Source organism: Siphateles boraxobius, unplaced genomic scaffold (assembly GCF_051911475.1).
Source record: "Siphateles boraxobius isolate OS27281-9 unplaced genomic scaffold, OSU_SipBor_1 17, whole genome shotgun sequence".
In the NCBI taxonomy this organism is placed as follows: domain Eukaryota; kingdom Metazoa; phylum Chordata; class Actinopteri; order Cypriniformes; family Leuciscidae; genus Siphateles; species Siphateles boraxobius.
The window spans coordinates 8,807,343-8,829,878 of NW_027508777.1; the positions used below are offsets into that span (position 1 = coordinate 8,807,343).

Genomic DNA, 22,536 nt, shown 5'->3' on the forward strand with positions numbered 1-22,536 from the left:
ACTCTTGAAACTTTGCACACGGGTCAGAACCCGCGGCCATCAGGGCCGGACGGAAGATGGTACCCGGGCGTGGCAGGTGGGCTCGACAGCGCCCCCTGGAACGGGATTCGAAAACATGTCCATATATCAAACACGCTTGCATGAATTAATATGAAAATCGGTACACATATAGATCTCATCGTTTCATATATCCTTCGTACTCTTACTTTTTACGCCAGCCCAACAGGAAGTCGGCTATTATGGGTTGTTTGGAAACTCATGCTCAGGAATTTGAAACACTTCTCCTTGGGAATTCACCCGATCGTCACCAAACTCGGTGTGCATGAAGTCAAGACATTGAGGATGGAAAGGATGGATTTTGATATCTCGAACGGTTTGGCCGTGGCGAGGAAACGAATTTATGGCGAATAATGGAAACAGGAAGTGTGTTATAACCTCTGCATACATTGACTGATCTTGATGAAACTTCAGCAGTGTTTTCACTGTAAGAGGCCGATCACATGGATGTGACTATTGTGAGTCAAAGTTATAGCGCCACCAACTGGCAGCAGGAAGTGTATCACTTTCAAAATGCTTTTAAATCACCCTCTTATTTTTACCCGATTTGCTTAAAACTTTATGTGTATAATGTAAACACACGGCAGATTTAGACCTGTGAAAGGATTATTGATATCTTAGATACTGTTGCCGTGGTAACGCATCAAACTTTAAGATTCTTTTTTGATGCTTTTGAGACTCTTAGCATACTTGAAATTGCATGAAACTCAACATACACATCAAATTTATTAGCCAGTAGACATGTGCAAAGTTTCAGAAACAGGCGTGGTGCAGGGGCTCAGTATAGATATAGATCATATAGATCTCATCGGGCCGAACAACTTTCCCTCGGTCAAGTTTTACGCCAGCCCAACAGGAAGTCGGCTATTATGGGTTGTTTGCAAAACGATTGCTCTAGAATTTTAACTTCTCCTCCAAGGCAATTAATTCAATTGTTACCAAACTCGGTCAGCGTGAAGTCAAGACATTGAGGATGCTAAATTGCTGACGGATTTTTTTCGTTTTCGGGTTGTCTCTTCGGGTGATAGTTTAAACAAAAAATCATAAATAGGGCTATACTGCCCTCTTGTGTCCAAAATTATATTTATATATAAATATATTGCATATGTGACTGAGGATGTTGTGTTTCAGTAATTTTTATCAATTTAGAACGCAATTCAGTGCGTAAAAAAGCTTCTAAGTTTAAAAATAAGCGAATAATTGTGTAGGGTAGAACTATTTCTCCTAGTCATCTGGATACAAGGCGAAACCAATCAATCACAGAGAGCGTTTGCTGCTGGTGCTTCTGTCTCAGTGCGTTTGGGAAACGAAGCCTTGCTTAGATGACAGAGAAACAATGGGGAGTTATTTCGCAATAAACAAATTAAAAGTTTACATAACGGTTCAAAATGTTGACGTCAGTATGATTTGTTTAATGAAATTAATATTTTTATTCAACAAGGATCGATGCATTAAATTGATCCAAAGTGACAGTCAAGGGTTTTACACTGTTAAAAAAAAAAATCTTTTTCATATAAATGCTGTTCTTTCAACTTGGTTCATCATGAAAAATTGAATGCAAAATGATTTGGTTTCCACAAAAACATTAAAATGTTTTCAACATTGATAATAATAAGAAATGTTTCTTGAGCAGCAAATCAGCATATTAAAATTAATTCTCATCATGAAGGATCATGAAGACTGGAGTAATGATGCTGAAAATTCAGCTTTGATCATGTTGGGGAATATGGAAGTAAATAATGTCAAATGTCTTTGAAATAAAAAGCCTGTTGAATTGCACTACTTGGAAAAAAAATAGGCATTGCATTAACCATGCTTGCATTTTAATTCATTGTATTTTTAGGGTTTGCATTTTTATGGTCTGAAATTCAACATGGTAATATTTAAGCTGTGAATATTTCAATTAAAAACATTTCAAACACATTTTCATTATTAAAAATTCAATAATCCATATTCACAATTCATATTTCACTTCCAAAATATTCTAACGGTTTAAAAATACAACCTATAATATTCAACAAGCAATTTTCGGTCCATTTTATTTCGCTTTGCAAATTCGCTTCTACAAATTCAGTGGTTCAAATTCGACAGTAAATTCAACATTGACGTCCAGGAACTGCAGGAAAAGCAGAAGATTGCCGAGCATACTCTCCATCTGCTGTTAGTCGATCTCACCAGCAGGGGGTGCAAGCACTTGTTGTTGACGAAGACCAGCAAAATTAGAGCAAGTCATTCATTCATAAAACTCATTTACAGCAATGTAAGTTTATTTGTGATTATTATGACGGCTGTTTTTGTTAAATTCGGTGCCTTCACGGTTACTTTTCCTGTGTAGCCTACATGCATATTTCTCTACCGTGAACGAGATCATAATGTTATTCCCCGATGCGGATAAACAGATCCAATGTTAAATTTTTGAGGTTGACATATATTTCTCTTGGTTGTTTAGTTGCCTTAACTTTATATTGTGGCGATGTGCTGCATGCAGGCTATTAGGGTTTCCCTCAATACTTCAGGATTCCCCTGCTGGACCTGTACAACGCTTAACGTAGCTTAATGGACTAGTGATGTAAAAGTCCAAACTCACAGGCAAGCAGAAGGACTCCAGCTTTATCATACAAAAAAATAGTTAAAAATCATACATTGTGATTTCTGGATATTTTTTTTAGATTATGTCTCTCACAGTGGACATGCACCTACGATGACAATTTCAGACCCCTCCATGATTTCCAAGTGGGAGAACTTGCAAAATAGCAGGGTGTTCAAATACTTATTTTCCTCACTGTATAGTAGAAAGAAAAGGGGACCCAAGACGCTCCCTTGAGGTACACCACAGTCCGTGCCTTTTGGTTGAGACATTTTCCCCCCAATGTCCAGTACTTGCTTTCTATTCTCCAGATAGGAGCCCACCCATTTCAGTGCTAATTCACTAAAACCCATGGCTTTCAATTTAGACATTAAGACATCATGGTCGACTGTATCAAAGGATATTTGTAAGTCTAACATGACCATGCCACAGAACTTTCCATTATCTCCCTCCTTTTTTATATAGTCAGTTCGAAACAGTAAACAGGAATCCGTAGAATGTGATTTACAAAAGCCAGACTGGAACTCATACAGTAGGTTTTGTGATTTTAAGTAATTATCGATCTGTTCAAAAATGATCCTTTCAATGATCTTTGACAGACAACCAAGAATTGAGACAGGTCTATAATTACCAGGGTCTAGTTTGCTACCTTTCTTATATAATGGAATCACTCTGGCAATCTTGAGGTCATTGGGAAAGTATCCTTGTTCTATCGACCTGTTTATAATATGAGTAATGCTCAGAGAAATGATCTCAGCGGCATCCCTCACCAATATAAATGGAATAGAATCCAATCCTGTGGCTCTAGAGCCATCAAGCCTCTTCAGCTTCTCTAGAACAAGTGCCTCCCTCACCTTTTCAAAAGAGAAATTCTCCATCTGGATGCCTAACTGAAAGTAAAAGTCCTGCACATGACTTTCACCATATTGACCAGTCTTGGCCAGGTAACTTTTCCACAAGCTTCCTGGCAATTGATGAGAAATACTTATTAAAGCTATCTGCCACTATCTCCTTCTCTGATGTAATATTGTTGCCAAGATCTAGAGTAATATTAGTGTTTTTTGTTTTTAGCCTTATTCTGTAGCCAAATTGCTTAAGGGATTTCCATAACTTTCCTGAGTCAATTCTGTATTCAGCATTTTTTTCATTGAAATATGCCTTTTTAGTATTGACCACTAATCTGTTAATTTAATGTCTTGCCTTTTTATAATCAGCCCAACTCTGCTCATCCTTGTTTTCTCTGAATTTCCCATACTTCCTATTTCTTAGCCTAATTGCCTCAAGGACAACATCATTTACCCAGGGTTCTGTTCTCTGCTTTATTCTAATTTCTTTATATGTGGCTATTTTATCTATAGCTTCTAATGGTGCGTTCACACCGGACGCGAATAGAACGTCTAGCGCGAGTGATTTCAATGTTAAGTCGATACAAAGATGCGTTACGCGCGTAACAATTTCCTGCGGCGCGAATGAGGTGTAGAACGCGGCGCGGTAGACGCGAATTCACCTCATTCGCGCGTCGTTCACGCGAATGGCGCGAATAGCGCGAATTGAGCGTCTGGCGCGTTCCGCGCGAATGATTTATTTTGTGCTTTTTGTGCATTCACACGTTTGACGCAAATTCGCGTCTGCCTCCCAAGTTGAAAAATCTGAACTTCTGCGTGAAATTCGCGCCGCGTTAACCAATCAGGAGCCAGCTTGCTAATGTCACGTGGTGAAGTAAATATTTTACCACATAAAAACTTGATTTTAATATATGAGACATTCATTTTGTATGCTATTTATTCCATATCTAATCTAGATTATATGAAACATTATTATTATTCTAATGTAAAGAGAACCAACATACTTTAGTGCAAGAACATAGTCCGTGTCTGTGTTGTGTGAGGAAAAAAAAAACACAGGACAGTTTAATCACCTTTGTAGTAACCTAGGCTGGCTCCATTTATCATCAAAACAAAAATATATCAGATTAGGTGGGTGAGGGCGAGGGCGAGGGTGGTCCTCGCTCCGATGCGGGACAGTAGGTCATTGAACTGGGCGCGGGACAGGCGGAAGTACCGCTGAAAGCGGCCGTCATCCAGGCAGCTCCTGGAGCAAATGGTGAAACTCGCTGAACTGGGTTCGCCTCCTAAGGGTCTGGTGGACCCAAATACGGCGATGATGATCCCTATGCCGCTGTTCTGCTCTCCAGAACAAATACAGAGCGGTGACTCTCTCAATAAAAGACCCATCAACAACAGACATTTTGTAAAAAGATGGCCGCCAACGGGGTTCGAAACTTTTGAAAATTCTGCCTCTGACGCGCGTTCACACCGGACGCGAATAGCGCGTCAAATTCGCGTCTACTGCGTCTAGTTTGACGCTTGACCACTTTGTGTTAATTTGCGCGACAAGAGTGAACCTGACGCGCATAAAAACAAAAGTTTGAAGCAAAATTTAAGCACGTCAGTTTCACTCTTGTCGCGCGAATTAACACAAAGTGGTCAAGCGTCAAACTAGACGCGAATTTGACGCGCTATTTGCGTCGGGTGTGAACGCACAGTAAAACATACTTTTAAATAAGCACCATGCTCTGTCCACATCACTACATAGCAAAACCTTAGACCAGTTCATTTTATTTAAATAGCAATTCAGCGCTTCTTTGCTATACTTTTTCAGTGACCGGGGTTTTATAAAAGTATGACAGTTGAGCACTGCTTGCTTGATCTTTCTAGTACAGACAATAATAGAATGGTCACTCAACCCATATTTTATAACCCGCTTTCAGTTATCCTAGATTTGTCTGACACTAGGACAAGGTCAATCGTGGTTTGGGTGGTAGAGCACACACGTGTAGGTTCATTAATCAGCTGATGTAAACTATAAGAGCGACAGAAATTCATCAATGATTTATACCCAGAAACATCACTTTTCTGAAAATCAATGTTGAAATCCCCCAACATGATAACTTCAGATTTCACCATGTCCATGCAATTGGAGCAAACATCCCCTAAAAGTTCATAAAACTGTATTTGATCTGTGTTTGATCTGTTTGGCGGTCTGTAACATGCGCAAATTAGTATGGACTCACTCTTCGGTACCAAAATATTCAACCAGACTGATTCAACCTGGTCACTATTTAAGTACATTCTATGATTAAAACCAATGTCCGCTCTTACATATATACACAGCCCTCCACCTTCATGGTTTCGATCTCTCCTAATTACCAAATAGTTCTCCAATTCAATTTCAGTGTCCGTAATGGAGCCATCCAGCCATGTCTCAGTGAAACAAAATATTCCCACGTTTCAGTTTTTACTGAGGTGTCGGATCTCTGTGATTTTCGGGAGAAGGCTTCTGACTTTGAGATGAAGCAGGTGTAGTCCTCTCGCCGACATGAAAGAATCCACATTCGATATCTTTTTGTAGACACCCTCCATCTCTTCCAAGATTGCCTGCTCCACGGGGGCCTGTGGATCCAATCTCCTAGCCTGCTCCGCACCGTGCTCCCGGATCACTGTCGTGTCTCCCAGCTCCGGATCTCCACCACTTCTCCCGGCACCTCCACGCACGTTTCCAATCCCTTCAGCGACACTCATGGATAGGAGTTTGTTCCCGGCGTTTGGATGTCTAGGGCAAACCCTTGCACATGCCGAGGGCCTACTTGACATCGTATTCCTTGGTCTGTATTCCCGCATCAAGCTCTGGCATTGATGTATATCTCCAGATAATAATAGGCAGATACAAATGCTAAATTCGTCGCCATTCGTCGCCTTTTGACGCCACCTTTATCATTACGCTCGGCTGGATACCAACAAGGATAGAGAAATGTGTTCATAAGGATTGTCTTCCCATAACCAAGTTGATTTTTAAGTAAAAGTATATTTGAGTGAGCATAGCAACTATGTAAATGGCCCTCAAACCGATTTTAGGGCCATTTTCTAAAAAGTTAATAATAAATATGTATGTTAAAAGCACCACAAGCACACCACACTTGCCACCTGCCACTTGCCACCTACTTGAGTTGAGTAAGAAAAAGAGGAACAGCCATGAGTGCAATGATGCATGTGCAACAACAATAACATGCATAGACCTAATCTACTGTCTTAACATAATATAATATATCAGTGCACTGTGAGTGCCTTAAATACTTTAATTTTGGAATTATATTGTAATTTAAAATTAAGGTGAAGGGTTAGCCATAATAAAGAAAAAGGCAAATATAATATTTTTGGCACCACTCTGTGGATATTTAACCTGGAAACTGCAGTGAGACAGCGACGATTAAAGTCACCATAAATCAAATTGAACAAATATTATATATATATAGTTACATTAGTGTTTATTATAAATTATTTATCCATGCACAAAATGCATGTGCACCTGTAATATTTAATCAAAATCCTGAACCTCCCCTTGAAACAGCATCTGAACATTAAACACCCTCAGGCAACCCAGCTTTGTAGTTCAGTATAAGCACTACAGAGGAACTGTCCTGAAGATCCTCTGCACCCTACCTCTAAGGACCTTGCATTCCATGCTTGTGTGTAGCAGTCGCTGATGAGGGCATGACAATGTTCTTCATTGCTTCTGACATTAGAATAATGGCAGATCTATGGGTGGTCTTCACGACATGCTGATGTTTCCTGAGTTGCCTGTCCAAGTCTACTATCAGCTGCCAGTCCTGCTCTGTTGTTGAGAAGCCCTGCTGTTGCATGAGATGTTGTCCTTGGATTCTCTCCAGCTCTGATGCTGTCTTGAGCCCTTAATCATGCTGCCAGTAGCACCGGCAATTCCCCTGCACTATTGGGCAGCAGCTGAGCATATGTTCCAGTGTCCCCTTTTTCTGGCAAAGGGAGCAGGCTGCTGTATCAGCCAGGCCCCAGTGGTGCAGGTTGGATAGGCTAGGAAGGAAATCATAGCCTGCCTGGACTAGGAACCTTATGCGGTGTGGCTATAACTGCCACAGGTCTGTCCACAAGATCTTTCCCTCCACAGCTTGCTTCCATCTAGTCCAGGCACATTGCTGTCTCATTCCCACTGCTCTGCTGGACCGCTCCTCCTCAACAATTGCTCTCAGATCATTCTGGAACAGTTGCCTGTGCTCCTTTCCCTGAGCCTGGTCATAATGTGGGGTTGCAAATTATTCTAATCCAGCCTTCCTCTGGCCACTGCTCCCCCGAAGACACCATGGCATAGCCGTGAGACTGCATGCTCCACTGCCCCCTCTGCTTTTTACCTCCTGCTGGTCTTAACTGCTACCTATTCTCTGGAGACACTTGACTCTCTGAGCTGTGACACCTCCCTTGCACGCAGGACCTTGAAGTCCTCCTCAATAGATTTAATGGGGAGCCCCAGTTCACAGGTACAGTATTTCCATTAAGAGCGATGCTACTTAACCTGTTAACCGATGGCAGAGCGCCGGCGCACTGAAGTGTTTTTTTTTGTTTAAATAGTTCAAAGTTACTATCAGATTTTAAGTTATTACCTTGACAAACTATACATCATTAAAAAGATAAAAGACTCAAGTTTCAGTATTTGACCACTATTGTATTCTAGGAAACTTATAGTGACAGTTGTGTCTTAATTTGTGTCAGGAGTTATGTAATCAAAAAATGAGTCGATACCTTTAATATGAATTATGAGCATCAGCCGCTCTCATTCAGAATAAAACTCCTGTGAGGTCGTCATGACAGCGCTTGACAAAACAACGTCTCTCAGGGCTTTTAGCTCAAAAATGTGCAGATTTGGAGAAATATTGATAGATTCTCATTGGTTTACTTCAGATTTATATAGACAGGAATAATATTTATTGAATTTATACCCAAATGGGCTGTTGTAATCATTATTAGCTCTGGATACTCTGATGTACTGAGTTTTCAATCCTTACTGGCAGCCTGAGGGTGCCGTGTGCACATGCAGTCCATATATGAAACACACGAAGAAGAGCCATAATCATGTGACATCCCAGGAAGTCCTGACACAAAAACAAAGCTTCCAGAGATCGCTGTAACATGCAGATAAAGACGTTTTGAAGACAATAAACATGATTGTAATGATATTTGATTTACCTGTGTTCTTCGAGCCATGTCAGGTATTTTCATAATAATAGATTATATTTATAATGTAATGCTAATCGATATAGACTTTATCATTGTGCAGAATACTATTAAATAATATATTTTCTGTCCGATTTTTTAACTGAAGCCAAATCAGATCACAGAAGGTTATTTAAAACACTCGACTTGCGCTATAAAGTAAATTTGGAGAACAAACATAGTTGTAATCTCATAATATTGTCATGTATTGATGGTGTGCTAAGCTAACTTGCTACATAGCCCTCAGATGCACCTGCCACCTAGCTGTTATTTTTATGATTTTTTCTAAATAAGAATGCTTACTGAAATGTTTCTTTTTTCAAGAAGAACATTTGATAGAGTTTCAAATGTGAACAGTGTGAATAACCAGTCGTTAGTAATTATAATGAAGACAAAAGAAAAACATATTTAGAGCCATAACCAGGCCGGAGAGGTGTGAATGTGTGCAGGGGAGACTGAGACTAAATGGGGCTGAATGAATTAGCTGCAGTGCATTCATAGATTGATACAATGCCAACTTCAATATTATTTTTATGAAGATATTTCATATTTCTGAAATAAGATATTTCATATTTCTATTTTTTCATTATGAAAATCATTAATTCTACATTTACAATAAACGGCCAGGTGTCAGCTTTCAAATGAGATCATACTTCTGCTTTTAGTACAAAGGGTTCATGAACTGTATGTTTTAGTATGCCATTTCTGGGGATTTTTCAAATGTGGGGTTGAAGCTTAACAGGTTAAAGGATGTTGTATCCACAAGGCTACTGTCAAAGATCTTCCCCAGACTTTTCACATGCTTCTCTGAGAGGGTAGGGATTGGTTCTTCTGAGATAGAGAACCGGAACGTATTTACTACTCTACCTTTCTTTAACACCAAGGATCATGATTTTGCTGACTTGAAAGACATTCTGGCCCATCCCATCAGCCTCTCTAGCCCCTTCAGGACCCATCTGCATCCAGGCACTGACTCAGTGGTCACTGTTAAGTCATCCATGTAGGCATTAATTATTGGTTGGCGAATCCCAGACTTAGATTCGGGCCCTACACTCTGGTTCTTCAGATTTCACCAGAACGTTCATCGCCAGAGCAAACAGGATCACTGAGATGGTACAGCCCATAATGATACCCACCTCCAATCTATGCCACTCTGATGTTGTTGATACTGAAGTGACTTTCAGGCTAAAGTTACTGTAGTAGTCTAGGATGAGGCTATTACTAGTGTTTCCTCTACCAGCTTGTGGTGTATCGAGCCATAGTTGTTGGCCAGTTCTCACCACAGTACCCCCTGTTTTCCTTAGCTTCTCTGAGTAGCTCTGTGACCATGCCTGTGTGCTCTAAGTGGCAATATATCCATTCTTGAGGAAGAAATCACCCATTCGCTTAGCTAAAATGCTGAAGAAAATCTTCCCATCAACACTAAGCAAATATTTTATTCCAAACTGGTCCTAAAGTGTTCTCCTCTTTAAGAATTTACAATCTTTCTGCAACCTGCCATTGCTGTACTTTTTTACCTCTCTCCTCCAGATGACCTTGAAAGTATTCCAGAGCCGATGTAACAGCTTATGGCACTGCTTGTACACCTTTTATGATGCCCCAGGACTGGAGCTGACCTAGACCTTACACTGTAACAAATTGCTGTAAAAATTACAGCAACTTACTGGCAATTTTGGTTGCCAGTAAGCCTGTACATTTTACAAGAATACTGTAAATCATAAACTACAATTATACTGTAAAAAATACAGCACACCTGTAAAAACAGCAAAACAAGACCAGCTGTGATTTTAGAGTTCTTTACTGCATTATTTACAGTATGTTACTGTTATTAATAATGCATTGAATTAAAACCTGAGACAACTCATTTCATTTGAGGAAATTTGCCATTAAATAGTTATACCGTGAGCTAATTTCATTTGAGTCTACTAAGAAAAAGACTTTATGAGTTAACTAGAAACATACATTTAACTAAATCCTACTACACAACAACTGCACACATAAATGAGTTGAATAACTTTAATGCATCAGCAAATACACAGTCACTGCCTTTAAATAAAGCAACATTCAGCTTAACCTCAGTGTTTCTCTGCTCCTCCTGAACTGAAGCACAGGCTCTACTCTTCAACACAATGGTGACACACAAATTTCAACAGAAACACTTTAAATCCCAACAGATTAAACACTAACAGATCTCCACTATATCATTATGTGCAAAAACACATAAAATCACATAAAGTAATTCACATAATTTTACTTTTTTTTTAGTACATTTGACTGTGAGATTTGTCAGGAAACAACTGACTTCAGCCACAGCCTTAGAGGAAATCAACTGAAGAGAAAAGAAGACATTACATCTGTGAAGATCTCAGCAGAGGAGGATTAAAAAAAATCCACAAACAGCATTACCAGCTTCACTTATTACTAACCAGACTCACTTTATTTCTGTCATGATCAGACTTACTGAGAAATAGCTGAGGGTTAGATGTTGATGTTTTATTGAAAATATTTCATTTGAAGTTACCATGATCGTGATTAGTGTTTACTTTAGTTGGGCTCTTGACTCTTGATAAGTTGAACATTAGTTTTACTTTGGCTGCTATAACCATGTTTTTAATAGAAAAATTTGATATGGCAATAAGAGTCAAGCAAAATTATGTTCAGGTGTTGATAGACATCTATTAATATCAGTCAACTTCTAGTGGCTGATCTTGATCAGAATACTTGTTCTGATTATGCAAGTGAGGTTGTAATAGATTTCACCTTACTGATTGGTATAGTATGTGATTCTACAGCATGGTGATGTTCAGTTTTGATTATAGCAGGTAAGTTGTGTTTGACATATATAAGATTCACAAAACCCTTCAAGCAACTGGAACACACGTGTATCAAGAATCAGCATATGAACCTCAACTATGGTGACAAACATAATTGTTAGAAATGGAAATGAAATGGTCCAAACGAAAAGTGCCCCAATTCTTGGTCCTTTATTATGAACAGATAATACAATAAACCAGCGCTGGTTGGAGTAGAAGCTCAACCCAATATCCTTTGTCTAGGGTTTATATAGTGAAAGTCTTAAACAAAAGAATACAAGTCTAACCAATAAAATCAAACATTACATCATAGATATCATATAGACGTTATATAACAGCTTCTTAATATGGGCAATATCCTGTTAGATTTCCACAGGATCCTTTGGATCCTAGGAGCTTTTCAAACACACAATGTATAGAAAGGAACGAACATTGAGAAAGGAGGGGCTGAGTAGTCCTCTCTTAACGGATACCAGATGTTTAGCTTAAACACAAAAGGAAAAATGTACAGACGTGGCAGTTTTGCTGCCTAGTATAAAAATCATACATAGACTATTGTTTTGTATGCTGAAGGAGAAAGATATTTCTAACAATGGCCACTTTGATAAGATGATTATAATAGAATTATCGTATCACATACTTTTCAGCATACTCATTCTAGTACAATAATACATGAGATATTCTTCAATCAAACATTTCCTTCAAAATCACTAATACTTAACAGTTCTATTCATCAAAGCATATTGGGAGGATACAACAGTATTCATAGCATGATGAATCTTAATGGATTCAGTTATAATTATTGCTAATCTCAATCAGCAATCTCGTTCTTCGTCTACTTCTCTTCCTCGTTCTCGTTTCGATCACTGCTTCCGCATAGGCTTATGCGTTCCCCTGGGATGGAGCTGCTTTCACTCGGCTAGCATGGATCCACTGGGGCTGGAGATCAGTCAGAACACCTGTCCTCGTCACAGCAATAACAGTGGATGGTCCTAAGTAGTTCGGCTCACCGAGTTTCGTGGGCTTCAAACACTTTATGAGCACCTGCTGTCCTGGAACAAACGGGTGCGTTGGCTTTTCTGAAGGAAGAGGGAGAGAGAGAGAGACATCACCATTTATGCCATTCAACGTTCTAACTAGGGAATCCACGTAATCTGCAATGATCACCTCCGTGTCACCTGTGGAGAGATTGCCAGCGCGACCTCTGACCCAAGGGGTCGGGAAAGGTCTACCCATTAGAATTTCAAATGGAGACATTTTTGTGGTTGCCGATGGAGACATTCTCATTTCCGTCAATACGGTAGGCAGCAAATCAACCCAATTTCTGCCTGTATCTAGACACGCCTTATTCAGACGTTCTTTTATCGTCTTATTGGTCCGTTCCACATTCCCTGAGGATTGCGGAGAATAGGGAATATGGAAGTGCCAATTAATATTAAGTTCTTTGGCTAATAATTGTGTGACTTTTGAAGCAAACGGAGTTCCATTATCACTTGCTATAACGGTTGGAATACCGAAACGCGGTATAATTTCTTTTGCAAGAACCTTTACTACCGTCTGCGCGTTTTCTTTACCACACGGAAAAGCTTCTGGCCACTTCGAAAATCGATCAACAATCACGAGCAAATATTTGTTATTTCCACATGGAGGCATATGTGTAAAATCGATCTGTAAATATTGAAAAGGAAGCTCAGGATGCGGTAAAGCGTCATGGCGAGTTGCCTTGTGTCTGTTTGTTTGTGCACACACCAAGCAAGCATCCAATATCAACAAAGTATTCTTTCGAACATTTGCTATGCAGTATGATTGATTCAAATTTTGGATCACTTTTTCTTTTGACACGTGTGATACCCCGTGATAATGCCTGCACAGCATTACAACGGTGGATGCTGGTAGAGCGATTCTACCCTGCTTGTCTCTTAAAATACCAGCTTGATCTGGTTTTACTTCGTTCGCGGCCCAATGAATTAGGTCGGCTTGCGTAGGGTTAGCTTGTAGTACTTTAATGTCCAAATCATTAATTAGCGACGAATTCATCATCGGCACCTCGGTGCTCTGTTCATTTACATATGGACTAAGTATTACTTCTTTAGCAGCCCATTTCGCGACTTCATCTGCAAACCTGTTTCCCTTAGCCTCATCTGAGTCACCTGTTTTATGACCAGGTACTTTAATAACAGCAAGTTTCGATGGTTGCTGTGCTGCACTGATGAGCTCGGCCACGATGTTATGATGGGAAATTGGTTTTCCGTCGGAGGTTTTGAAATTTCTTTCTTCCCACAATTTAGCAAAATCATGGACAACGCCGTACGCATATTTGGAGTCAGTGTATATATTGATGCACTGACCTTTTGCCAATTTACAAGCTCTCGTTAGAGCAATTAATTCTGCTACTTGCGCTGATTTATATGGCAACGAATATGCCTCAATTACACGATCAGGTAATTCAACAATAGCATATCCACACAAGTATAAATTGTCATTTGGCTTGAAACAGGATCCGTCTATATACCAATTATCTCCCTCCTCCAGGACAGATGTAGACACATCTGGCCTGCAGGCAGTCGAAGTTTGGAGTCTGGTCAGGCAGTCGTGGTCATCACTCTCAAATTCACCATCCGTCAACAACCTGTGCAGATGTACAGTAGGGCCATGAATAACAGAAGTTACTTTCAATAAATGTTAAATTATCAGTTGCTAATAATATAGCCTCATAGCCAGAACGGCGTTGAGCAGACATGTGTTGAGTAGAAATATTTCGCATAATTGTTCCCACTTGGTGTGATGTGTGAACTGTGAGTGGATGTGATAAAACAACCCTTTCAGCATCCTGTACCATGATCGCTGCAGCAGCCACTGCACGTAAACAGGCCGGGAGTCCCCGAGCCACTGGATCAAGAGTTTTAGACAAATAAGCTACTGGACGAAAGGTACCCCCATGCTCTTGGGCCAGGATTCCCGCGGCCGTGCCCCCACCTTCGTGCACGTACAGGTGAAAATCGTCGGTATAGGACGGAAGGCCGAGGGCAGGAGGCCTTAACAGGGAGGACTTTAAATGTCTGAACGCTTGGTCCATTTCACTTGTCCATGTAATGTCCTCTTTGTCATCCAGCGTAGCATCTCGCAGGATTTTGTCATACATGGAACAGTTCGGTACCCATGATCGACAGTAATTGACCAGTCCCAGAAAGCTTTGCATTTGCTTTCGTGTTGATGGGTGCTTGAACGAAGCGATAGCTTTGACTCTGTCCGCCGACAGGCGAACTTGGCCTTGTGACAGTTCATGGCCGAGGTAAGTGACTTTCCTCTTCACCCACTGAAGTTTCTCTTTAGATGCCTTGAAACCAGCCTCTGCTAAAACGTTGCAGACAATAGTAGTGGCAGCAGCACACAGGTCCGCAGAAGCACCAGTGACGAGAATGTCATCAGCGTATTGGAGCAGACAGGTGTCAGGAGGGAGTCTGACATCCTTCAGCGTTGCGTGCACTACAGCGGAGAAAACGGCCGGAGAGTCCTTAAATCCCTGGGGTAATCTAGTCCAGCTGTATTGGCAATTCTGAAAACAGAAAGCAAAAAGTGGCTGTGTTCGTTGGTCAACAGGAATGCTGAAAAAGGCGGAGCATAAATCAATAACAGAAAAAAATGTATGTTCCAAAGGAATAGAATTAATAATAGTCTGTACATCTGGCACAATGGGAGCAAGTGGTTTTATCAATTCATTAATTTTTCTCAAATCTTGCGTTAAGCGCCAAGAACCATTTGCTTTCCTGATTGGATTAATTGGTGTGTTGTAAGGTGAATGAGTGGGGACCAGAATGCCTTGAGCCAGAAACTGATCAATGAGAAGTCGAATTCCCTCCTCTTTTTCCTTTGAAAGCGGGTATTGTTTTTGAAACACAGGCCTATTCGTTGTCAAATTAGCCACATAAGGTTGAATGTCGAGTAGGCCTACGTCATCCTTATGCGCCGCCCACAGTTTCGGGTTTACCCCAGCAACTTCCTGTCCGAGCTCAGTTGCAGACACATCCTCGAAGGGAGCACTTCCTGTGTCGGTCGTAAGAGAAAAGGCTGCTGGAAACATGAGTTGCAAAGAGTCAGAGTCAAATTCCAATTTAACACCCATCTTGTGCATTAAATCTCTTCCTAACAAGCAGAATGGAGAATCGGGAATTATTGCAAACTCATGCATTTTGAATAATGATGGTACATCATTAGAGGTAACTGGTAAAGTTGGTGTCAAATTACAAACCACAGGAACATTGTCTATTCCTATAGAATTTAGTTTTTTTCCTGTAATTGGTCCCTCATACACAGTAGAAGACAGCGATGAGATGGAGGCGCCGCTGTCAATTAAAAAAACATATGGCTTGTGGTCAACATTCAATTCAATAAAGGGCAAAACATTTGACTTGTTTGCATAACTCATTGAAATCTGTGAAAAGTTATCAGAAAAATGCAGCACCTTTTCTCGGCACAGTCATTGCTTTTGCCATGCGTTCGGATAAACAGGTCTCTGTCTTTCAGAGGGAGGAATGAAGGGAGGGGGTTTTGGCATCGGGCCATCAGAGCGCCTGAACATCTGTTTATCATTATTTCGCTGAAATCTCTCAGCTCTTTTCTTACAAAAGCGTTGCGTGTGTCCGCGACACCCACAGAAAAAACACATTATGTCCCTTCTGTCATTGGGTGGCGGGCGATTTTGGACAGCGGAACTAACTTGAAACATTGCGGGAACTTTTCCTCTGGAGTGGTCAAATGCCCCAGCAGACGAAAGTTCACGCAAGCGTCTTCCCAATTCATCAACAGAAATGTTACTAATGTTGGTGGTAGTGATTCGAATCATTTGTGCAGTCTCGTTGTGCATGTTATTCAAAAACGTGTTCACAAACAACAAACAATTATCCTCATCAATAGGAATCGCAGATTCGTGAATCCAAGCATTTCGAAATCGATTAAAAAATGCAAGTGGACTTTCTCCCACCTTTTGCTTTGTGTTCGCTGCGTGAGAAATGTCCTGTTTAGCAGAAGACAACTTCACTAAAAAGGCAGTCAGTTGTTTGAAAAATAGTTTCAGTTTACCAGGACTGGCCCAAATCCAGTCGGGATTATAGTCCCCGTAATCAGCGATCCTAAATGCGCTTGTGGGGTCGGACAAATCAACAGGATCCGAATCTTTAAACACAATACCCCGGACGGGTGGTGAGTCGTTCACTGGGTCTAACAAATCAACCTCAGCAATTAATTCTTCCTCTGTAATGTCGGCAGGCAACGTTTTAGTCAAAATAAAACGATAATCACGACCAGTAAGTTGGCTGTACGCCGTTAAGCGTTTAAGCATCGAAACAAATTGATGTGGCGACCGTGCTGGGTCTGGCAATTCCTTAGAAATTGCCATCACTTCAGAAATTTGCAACGGATGAACTTTGAATCCTTCTGAAGTTTCAACAAAAGGACACAAAGTCGCAGTCGTCAGATCGGGGTACAATCTATTTTTTGTTGGTTCAGAAAGAGTCGGAATACACTCGTATTTTGGAGGTAGGGGGGTTTTTGCTACAACAGGCTGCGGGACAACTTGCTGTTCCACAGACTGTGAGAGCCTTTTTTTTTTTCCTCCATAGGCTGCGAGAGCCCCTCCCCTAGCAGAGAATTTCTGTCTCTCTCGGCCGGAGAAGAAAGGACGGCAGAAACTACACTCTCTCTCACAGCCAATTCAGTTTGTGGAATCATATTATTGCCTGTATTGTCAACTCTTTGTGGACCTTTGTTCCAATAACATTGCATGTCCTTCCAAATTTTATAAGATTGTTTCATGTATGAATAATCCCAATCGGGGTCGCCCCAATTTCCAAAAATCATATCTTTTGCTGCGCGTAAATCCGCGTCTTTGAATGAGCCGTCACGGGGAAACGGATCTAATTGTGTTTTGCCAGTTGACCAGCCAGCTAAATTTGACAAATATGGCTCCGTAAAAAATGCTTGATTATTTCTAATCATAAAGTCTTTCGGAGATTCATCTTTTAACGGTGGACTAATTTTATTCCCCATTATCAACACAAAAATTTCTCCGTGATGCAACTTAAACAAATAAGTATGGCCAAATAGAAAGCAAAATAAAAAACATGCAGTAGAAAATTAATTGTGTTAGTAAATTGGCCAATAAAGAGAGAAATAAGAGAAGAGAAAAACTGAGAGAGAGAGAGAGAAAAAAATAAATAAAAAATAAAAAAATAATAATAATAAAATAAAATAATGTATTATCTATCCATAACCAAGACCAAAGGTAAATCGAAATATAATTTGCAAGAGAAAAACCGAATATCTCGTGTCAAATCTATATTTCCAAACAGAGGAAAGTGATCAGTTTTCCTTCCGATCTTCCCGCGTTCAAACACAAACACGAGGATAACGTCCCGTATTTATTTATACGACGGACAAACGTCCCGCATTTATTTATACGACGGACAAACGTCCCGCATTTATTTATGCGACGGACAAACGTCCCGCATATACGACGGACAAATCGTCCCGCATATACGACGGACAGGCGTCCCGCATATACGACGGACAGGCGTCCCGCATATACGACGGACAGGCGTCCCGCATATACGACGGACAAACAAACAAATTTCACCAAATATGGTGAAAATCACGGCACTATAGGTAAAATTTTCTCAGCAGACAGGAAGAATCAACCTTTTCTTTTGTAAAAAAAAATGTAATTCTTACCTGTCTGGAGAAATCCCGGACGAGCAACCCAAATTGTTAGAAATGGAAATGAAATGGTCCAAACGAAAAGTGCCCCAATTCTTGGTCCTTTATTATGAACAGATAATACAATAAACCAGCGCTGGTTGGAGTAGAAGCTCAACCCAATATCCTTTGTCTAGGGTTTATATAGTGAAAGTCTTAAACAAAAGAATACAAGTCTAACCAATAAAATCAAACATTACATCATAGATATCATATAGACGTTATATAACAGCTTCTTAATATGGGCAATATCCTGTTAGATTTCCACAGGATCCTTTGGATCCTAGGAGCTTTTCAAACACACAATGTATAGAAAGGAACGAACATTGAGAAAGGAGGGGCTGAGTAGTCCTCTCTTAACGGATACCAGATGTTTAGCTTAAACACAAAAGGAAAAATGTACAGACGTGGCAGTTTTGCTGCCTAGTATAAAAATCATACATAGACTATTGTTTTGTATGCTGAAGGAGAAAGATATTTCTAACAATAATATAGATAGATCAACTCTGAACATCACAAATCAAGCTACTAAAAAGTCACATCAAAAAACAACAACAAAAATAAAAGCACATGGTAAGAAGAAAAGAAAATGAGACAATTCAGCTGCATAATTTATGCATGCTGCAATGCATGCTGGGAGTTCTGTATTAAGGTGATACCCAGCATGCATTGCAACATGAAGCGTTTCATTTGAGTGTCACCATTGTTGAGATTCATACGCTGATTGTTGATGTCTGTGTGTGACTTAATAACGCAATGTTTTTTTTAAACTATCTATGCCATATTGTTTTTAAAATCATTCAAATGATAATGCTGTTAAATTGCCTTATGGAAAATCGCTATATTAATCAATTATATGGAAAGAACCATATGACTGAGAAGACATTAAACTCTGGGTGAATTGAGGTGCTACCGATCTGTAAGCTCTTTTGATGACATCATCAATACACAGCCATAGTCGCCAGATTTCTTTTCTCTTGGCTCTATTGCTATAACTGTTGTGCCTTATAAACACACAGGTAAAGCAGCCAGAAAAAAACTAATGTTGCAATGTCAAGGGTAACAGCCCAACTAAAGCCAACACTTATCACCATCATGGTCACTACAAACTAAACCATAAATCATCAACATCTAAACCTCAGTTAATTCTCTAAAAGACCTTGACAAGTGATGCTGGTAATGAGTTATTTACTCCTCCCCTGCTGAGATCTTTAGATATGTACTGTCTTCTTTTCTTTTCAGTTGATTAAATATATGGCTGTGGCTGGAAGTCAGTAGTTTACTATACAATCTAAGTCAAATTTACTAAACAAAATAAGTTATTTTCTGTGCATGTATTTATGTGACAATAAATGTGAAATGTGAATATATATTTATAGGAATGACTGCTCAGGAGAGTAAATGCTGAAATGAAGTGTGATTTTATGTGTTTTTGCACATAATGATATAGTGGAGATCTGTTAGTGTTTAATGTTCTGATGGGATTTAAAGTGTTTCTGTTGCGTTTTGTGTGTACCCATTGTGTTGAAGAGTAGAGCCTGTGCTTCAGTTCAGGATGAGCAGAGAAACACCGATGTTATGCTGTGTGTTGCTTTATTTAAAGGCAGTGATTGTAGTTGCTGATGTATTGATGATCTTTTTGTTAAGTTCGTCAATTCAGGTGTATGCTGTTGTTAACTAACAATTATCTGCAAGAGGACTGAGTTAAATAGATGTTTTGTTAACTCATTTAAATTAATTTAATTTTTTTAGTGGACTCAAATGAAATAAAATCACAGTATAAATATGAAATGTCAACTGACCAATTTAAGATAATCGGTTTCCTCAAATTATCAAATAATCATACTGTAAATAATACAATAAAGAACTGTAAATTCACAGCTGCTCTTGTTTTTCTGCTTTTACAGGTGTGCTGTATTTTTTACAGTTAATTGTAGTTTATGATTTACGGTAATCTTGTAAAATTTACAGGCTTACCGGCAAACCAAAATTGCCAGTAAGTTGCTGTAAATTTTACAGTAAATTTTTTACAGTGTACTTTCTTTCCTCAGCACATCCTGAACTTCTTTTATGAATGCCCCCCTCAGGCAAAATCCCTCATTAGGCTTTGGTGGTCTTATCACAACCTCAGACTGCCCTGGGTCTTGGTCTCTGGTCTTTAAAAGTATTATGAAGGTGTTGATCAAATTCATCCTGCTAGTAGGCTAGGGGCCTACTGTGTTTCTATCCAAGGAGCTGCTTAATTAGTCCAAATATGTTATTTTTAAAAGCAGTCCACTTCCTAGCCCTCTCCCTTCTGCTTCTCTCCGCTCAGCTCTGTGTAGGATTAGCCATCTGCGCTGGCCCAGGTGTCGCCTTTCTAGCTGCCATCTGTCTCGAGATGTCACCAAACGTTCTGAATATCCTCCACAACTTACTGCAAACTGACTGCATTCATATCTGCCTCCACTTAGTTTGCAATACCTAAGTTCCTATGATCCAATCAATTCCCAAAGAATGAAATCAAAGTCCTGCCCTAAATATTTTTTTCTTGTTTCAGAAATTATTTCACTCTTATATATGTCAAAATAGAGAAGAAAAGACTATCGTAACTTCCGGTTCCGTTAATCTGTTCATTATTCACTTTTTTATTGAGATCAGGCTGGATATGCAGCAGACATATTTATTAGAATCACTATCAAAAGTCCGTTTTGATATGCATTACTAGATTACTCCCAACTGTACATAAGAAAGAAAACTGCATTTGAATGACTGCCTTTTACATTTTTTTCTCCCCTTAGAAAATGGACATAAACCAGGATGGTGTAATAACTATTGATGAATTCAGTGACTGCTGCCAAAAAGTAAGGCTCATTTTATCTTTATTGAAACATTTATTACTTTTAACAGATGCATAATAATACCACTTTTGTTTTGCAGGATGAAAATATCATGCAGTCTCTTAAGATTTTTGACAATTCAGTCTAGATGTTAGTCATGAATTCCACCAGTACTTGGACAATTCCACTATCCAATTCTCAATTGAAATTTCATATTTTCTGTGCTGCTGTTCTAGAATGCTCTAGACAGCTCTGGACAACTTTGGACTGCTCCAGACCTTTGTGAACTGACTGCTGAATGTATACATACCTAGGTAGAAGTTTGGGGCTCAAGTGTGATGCAAATATAAGGTGCATGCTAGTGGTAGAACAGCAACTGCTCTGTGTTCTAGTATTGTAATGTGCTTCTGTTGTTACTGACATGGCTCATTTTTGGGTACACTAACTAGCTGTTTAACCCTCTGGGGTTCTTCGTTTTCCAGTCACACATTGGACCTTCACAGTCATAAGTGACCGGACCCCTAAAATAAAAATAAAATTAAAATAAAAAAATCCAGTAAAATCAATTAAATGTATTTTTGTTCAATAATATTTTTTATTTTTTTATTTGGTGTTTTGAGAGAATTCTATGATAATACTTAATATCTATGTAATAATTATGATCAATTTTCTCCTATTGAATATAATATAAAATGTGTATATATATATATATATATATATATAATTTTTATTATTGTTTAATTAATGCTGTATTTCAGGTTAAATCAGAGACTAGGCCTATAGAAAAAAAAGGTTGAAAGCAGATTGGAGCCATCTGTTCGAAGTAGTGAGCATAATTATCATGCAATATCATATTGTAACAACTAGATGGATTTACAGCTCTCTGTAGAAAGGCTTGTGAATTCTAGTTGTTTTGAAAAGATTTGCCTATTTTTTTCAGGTTGTGGATTTTAATATATAATAAGAGATTCTATTTTTGTCAAGTTTTTTGAGAATTTTATGATAATAATTAATATTTATTAATATATATATAAATATAAAATATATTAATATATATATATTTTTCCCCACTGAATATAATAGAATATATATATATATATATATATATATATATATATATATATTTTTTTTTTTTTTTTTTTTTTTATTAATGCTGTATTTCAGGTTAAATTAGAGACTAGGCTTATAGATTTTTTTTTTAAATTCAGATTAGTGCCATCTGGTGAAAATAGTGAGCATAATTATCATGCAATATCATATTGTAACAACTAGATGGATTTACAGCTCTCTGTAGAAAGGCTTCTGAATTCTAGTTGTTTTGCACATATTTGCCTATTTTTTCAGGTTGTGGATTTTAATATATAATAAGAGATTCTCAAAGACTATTTTGTCAAGTTTTATGAGAATTTTATGATAATAATTCATATTTA

The 22,536-nt window shown here is 39.0% G+C and overlaps 1 protein-coding gene across 1 annotated transcript in view; it reads left to right on the forward strand.

Moving 5' to 3' along the window:
- The window catches only part of kcnip4b (potassium voltage-gated channel interacting protein 4b), a 76,960-nt gene extending 55,292 nt beyond the window's left edge, over positions 1 to 21,668 (forward strand). The window contains exons 7-8 of the mRNA XM_077232391.1: positions 21,068 to 21,130; positions 21,207 to 21,668. Of these exons, the coding sequence (XP_077088506.1) occupies positions 21,068 to 21,130; positions 21,207 to 21,254 (111 nt within the window). The 3' untranslated portion in view covers positions 21,255 to 21,668. The remainder of the gene's footprint in view (positions 1 to 21,067; positions 21,131 to 21,206) is intronic.
- The last annotated feature ends 868 nt before the right edge of the window (positions 21,669 to 22,536 follow it).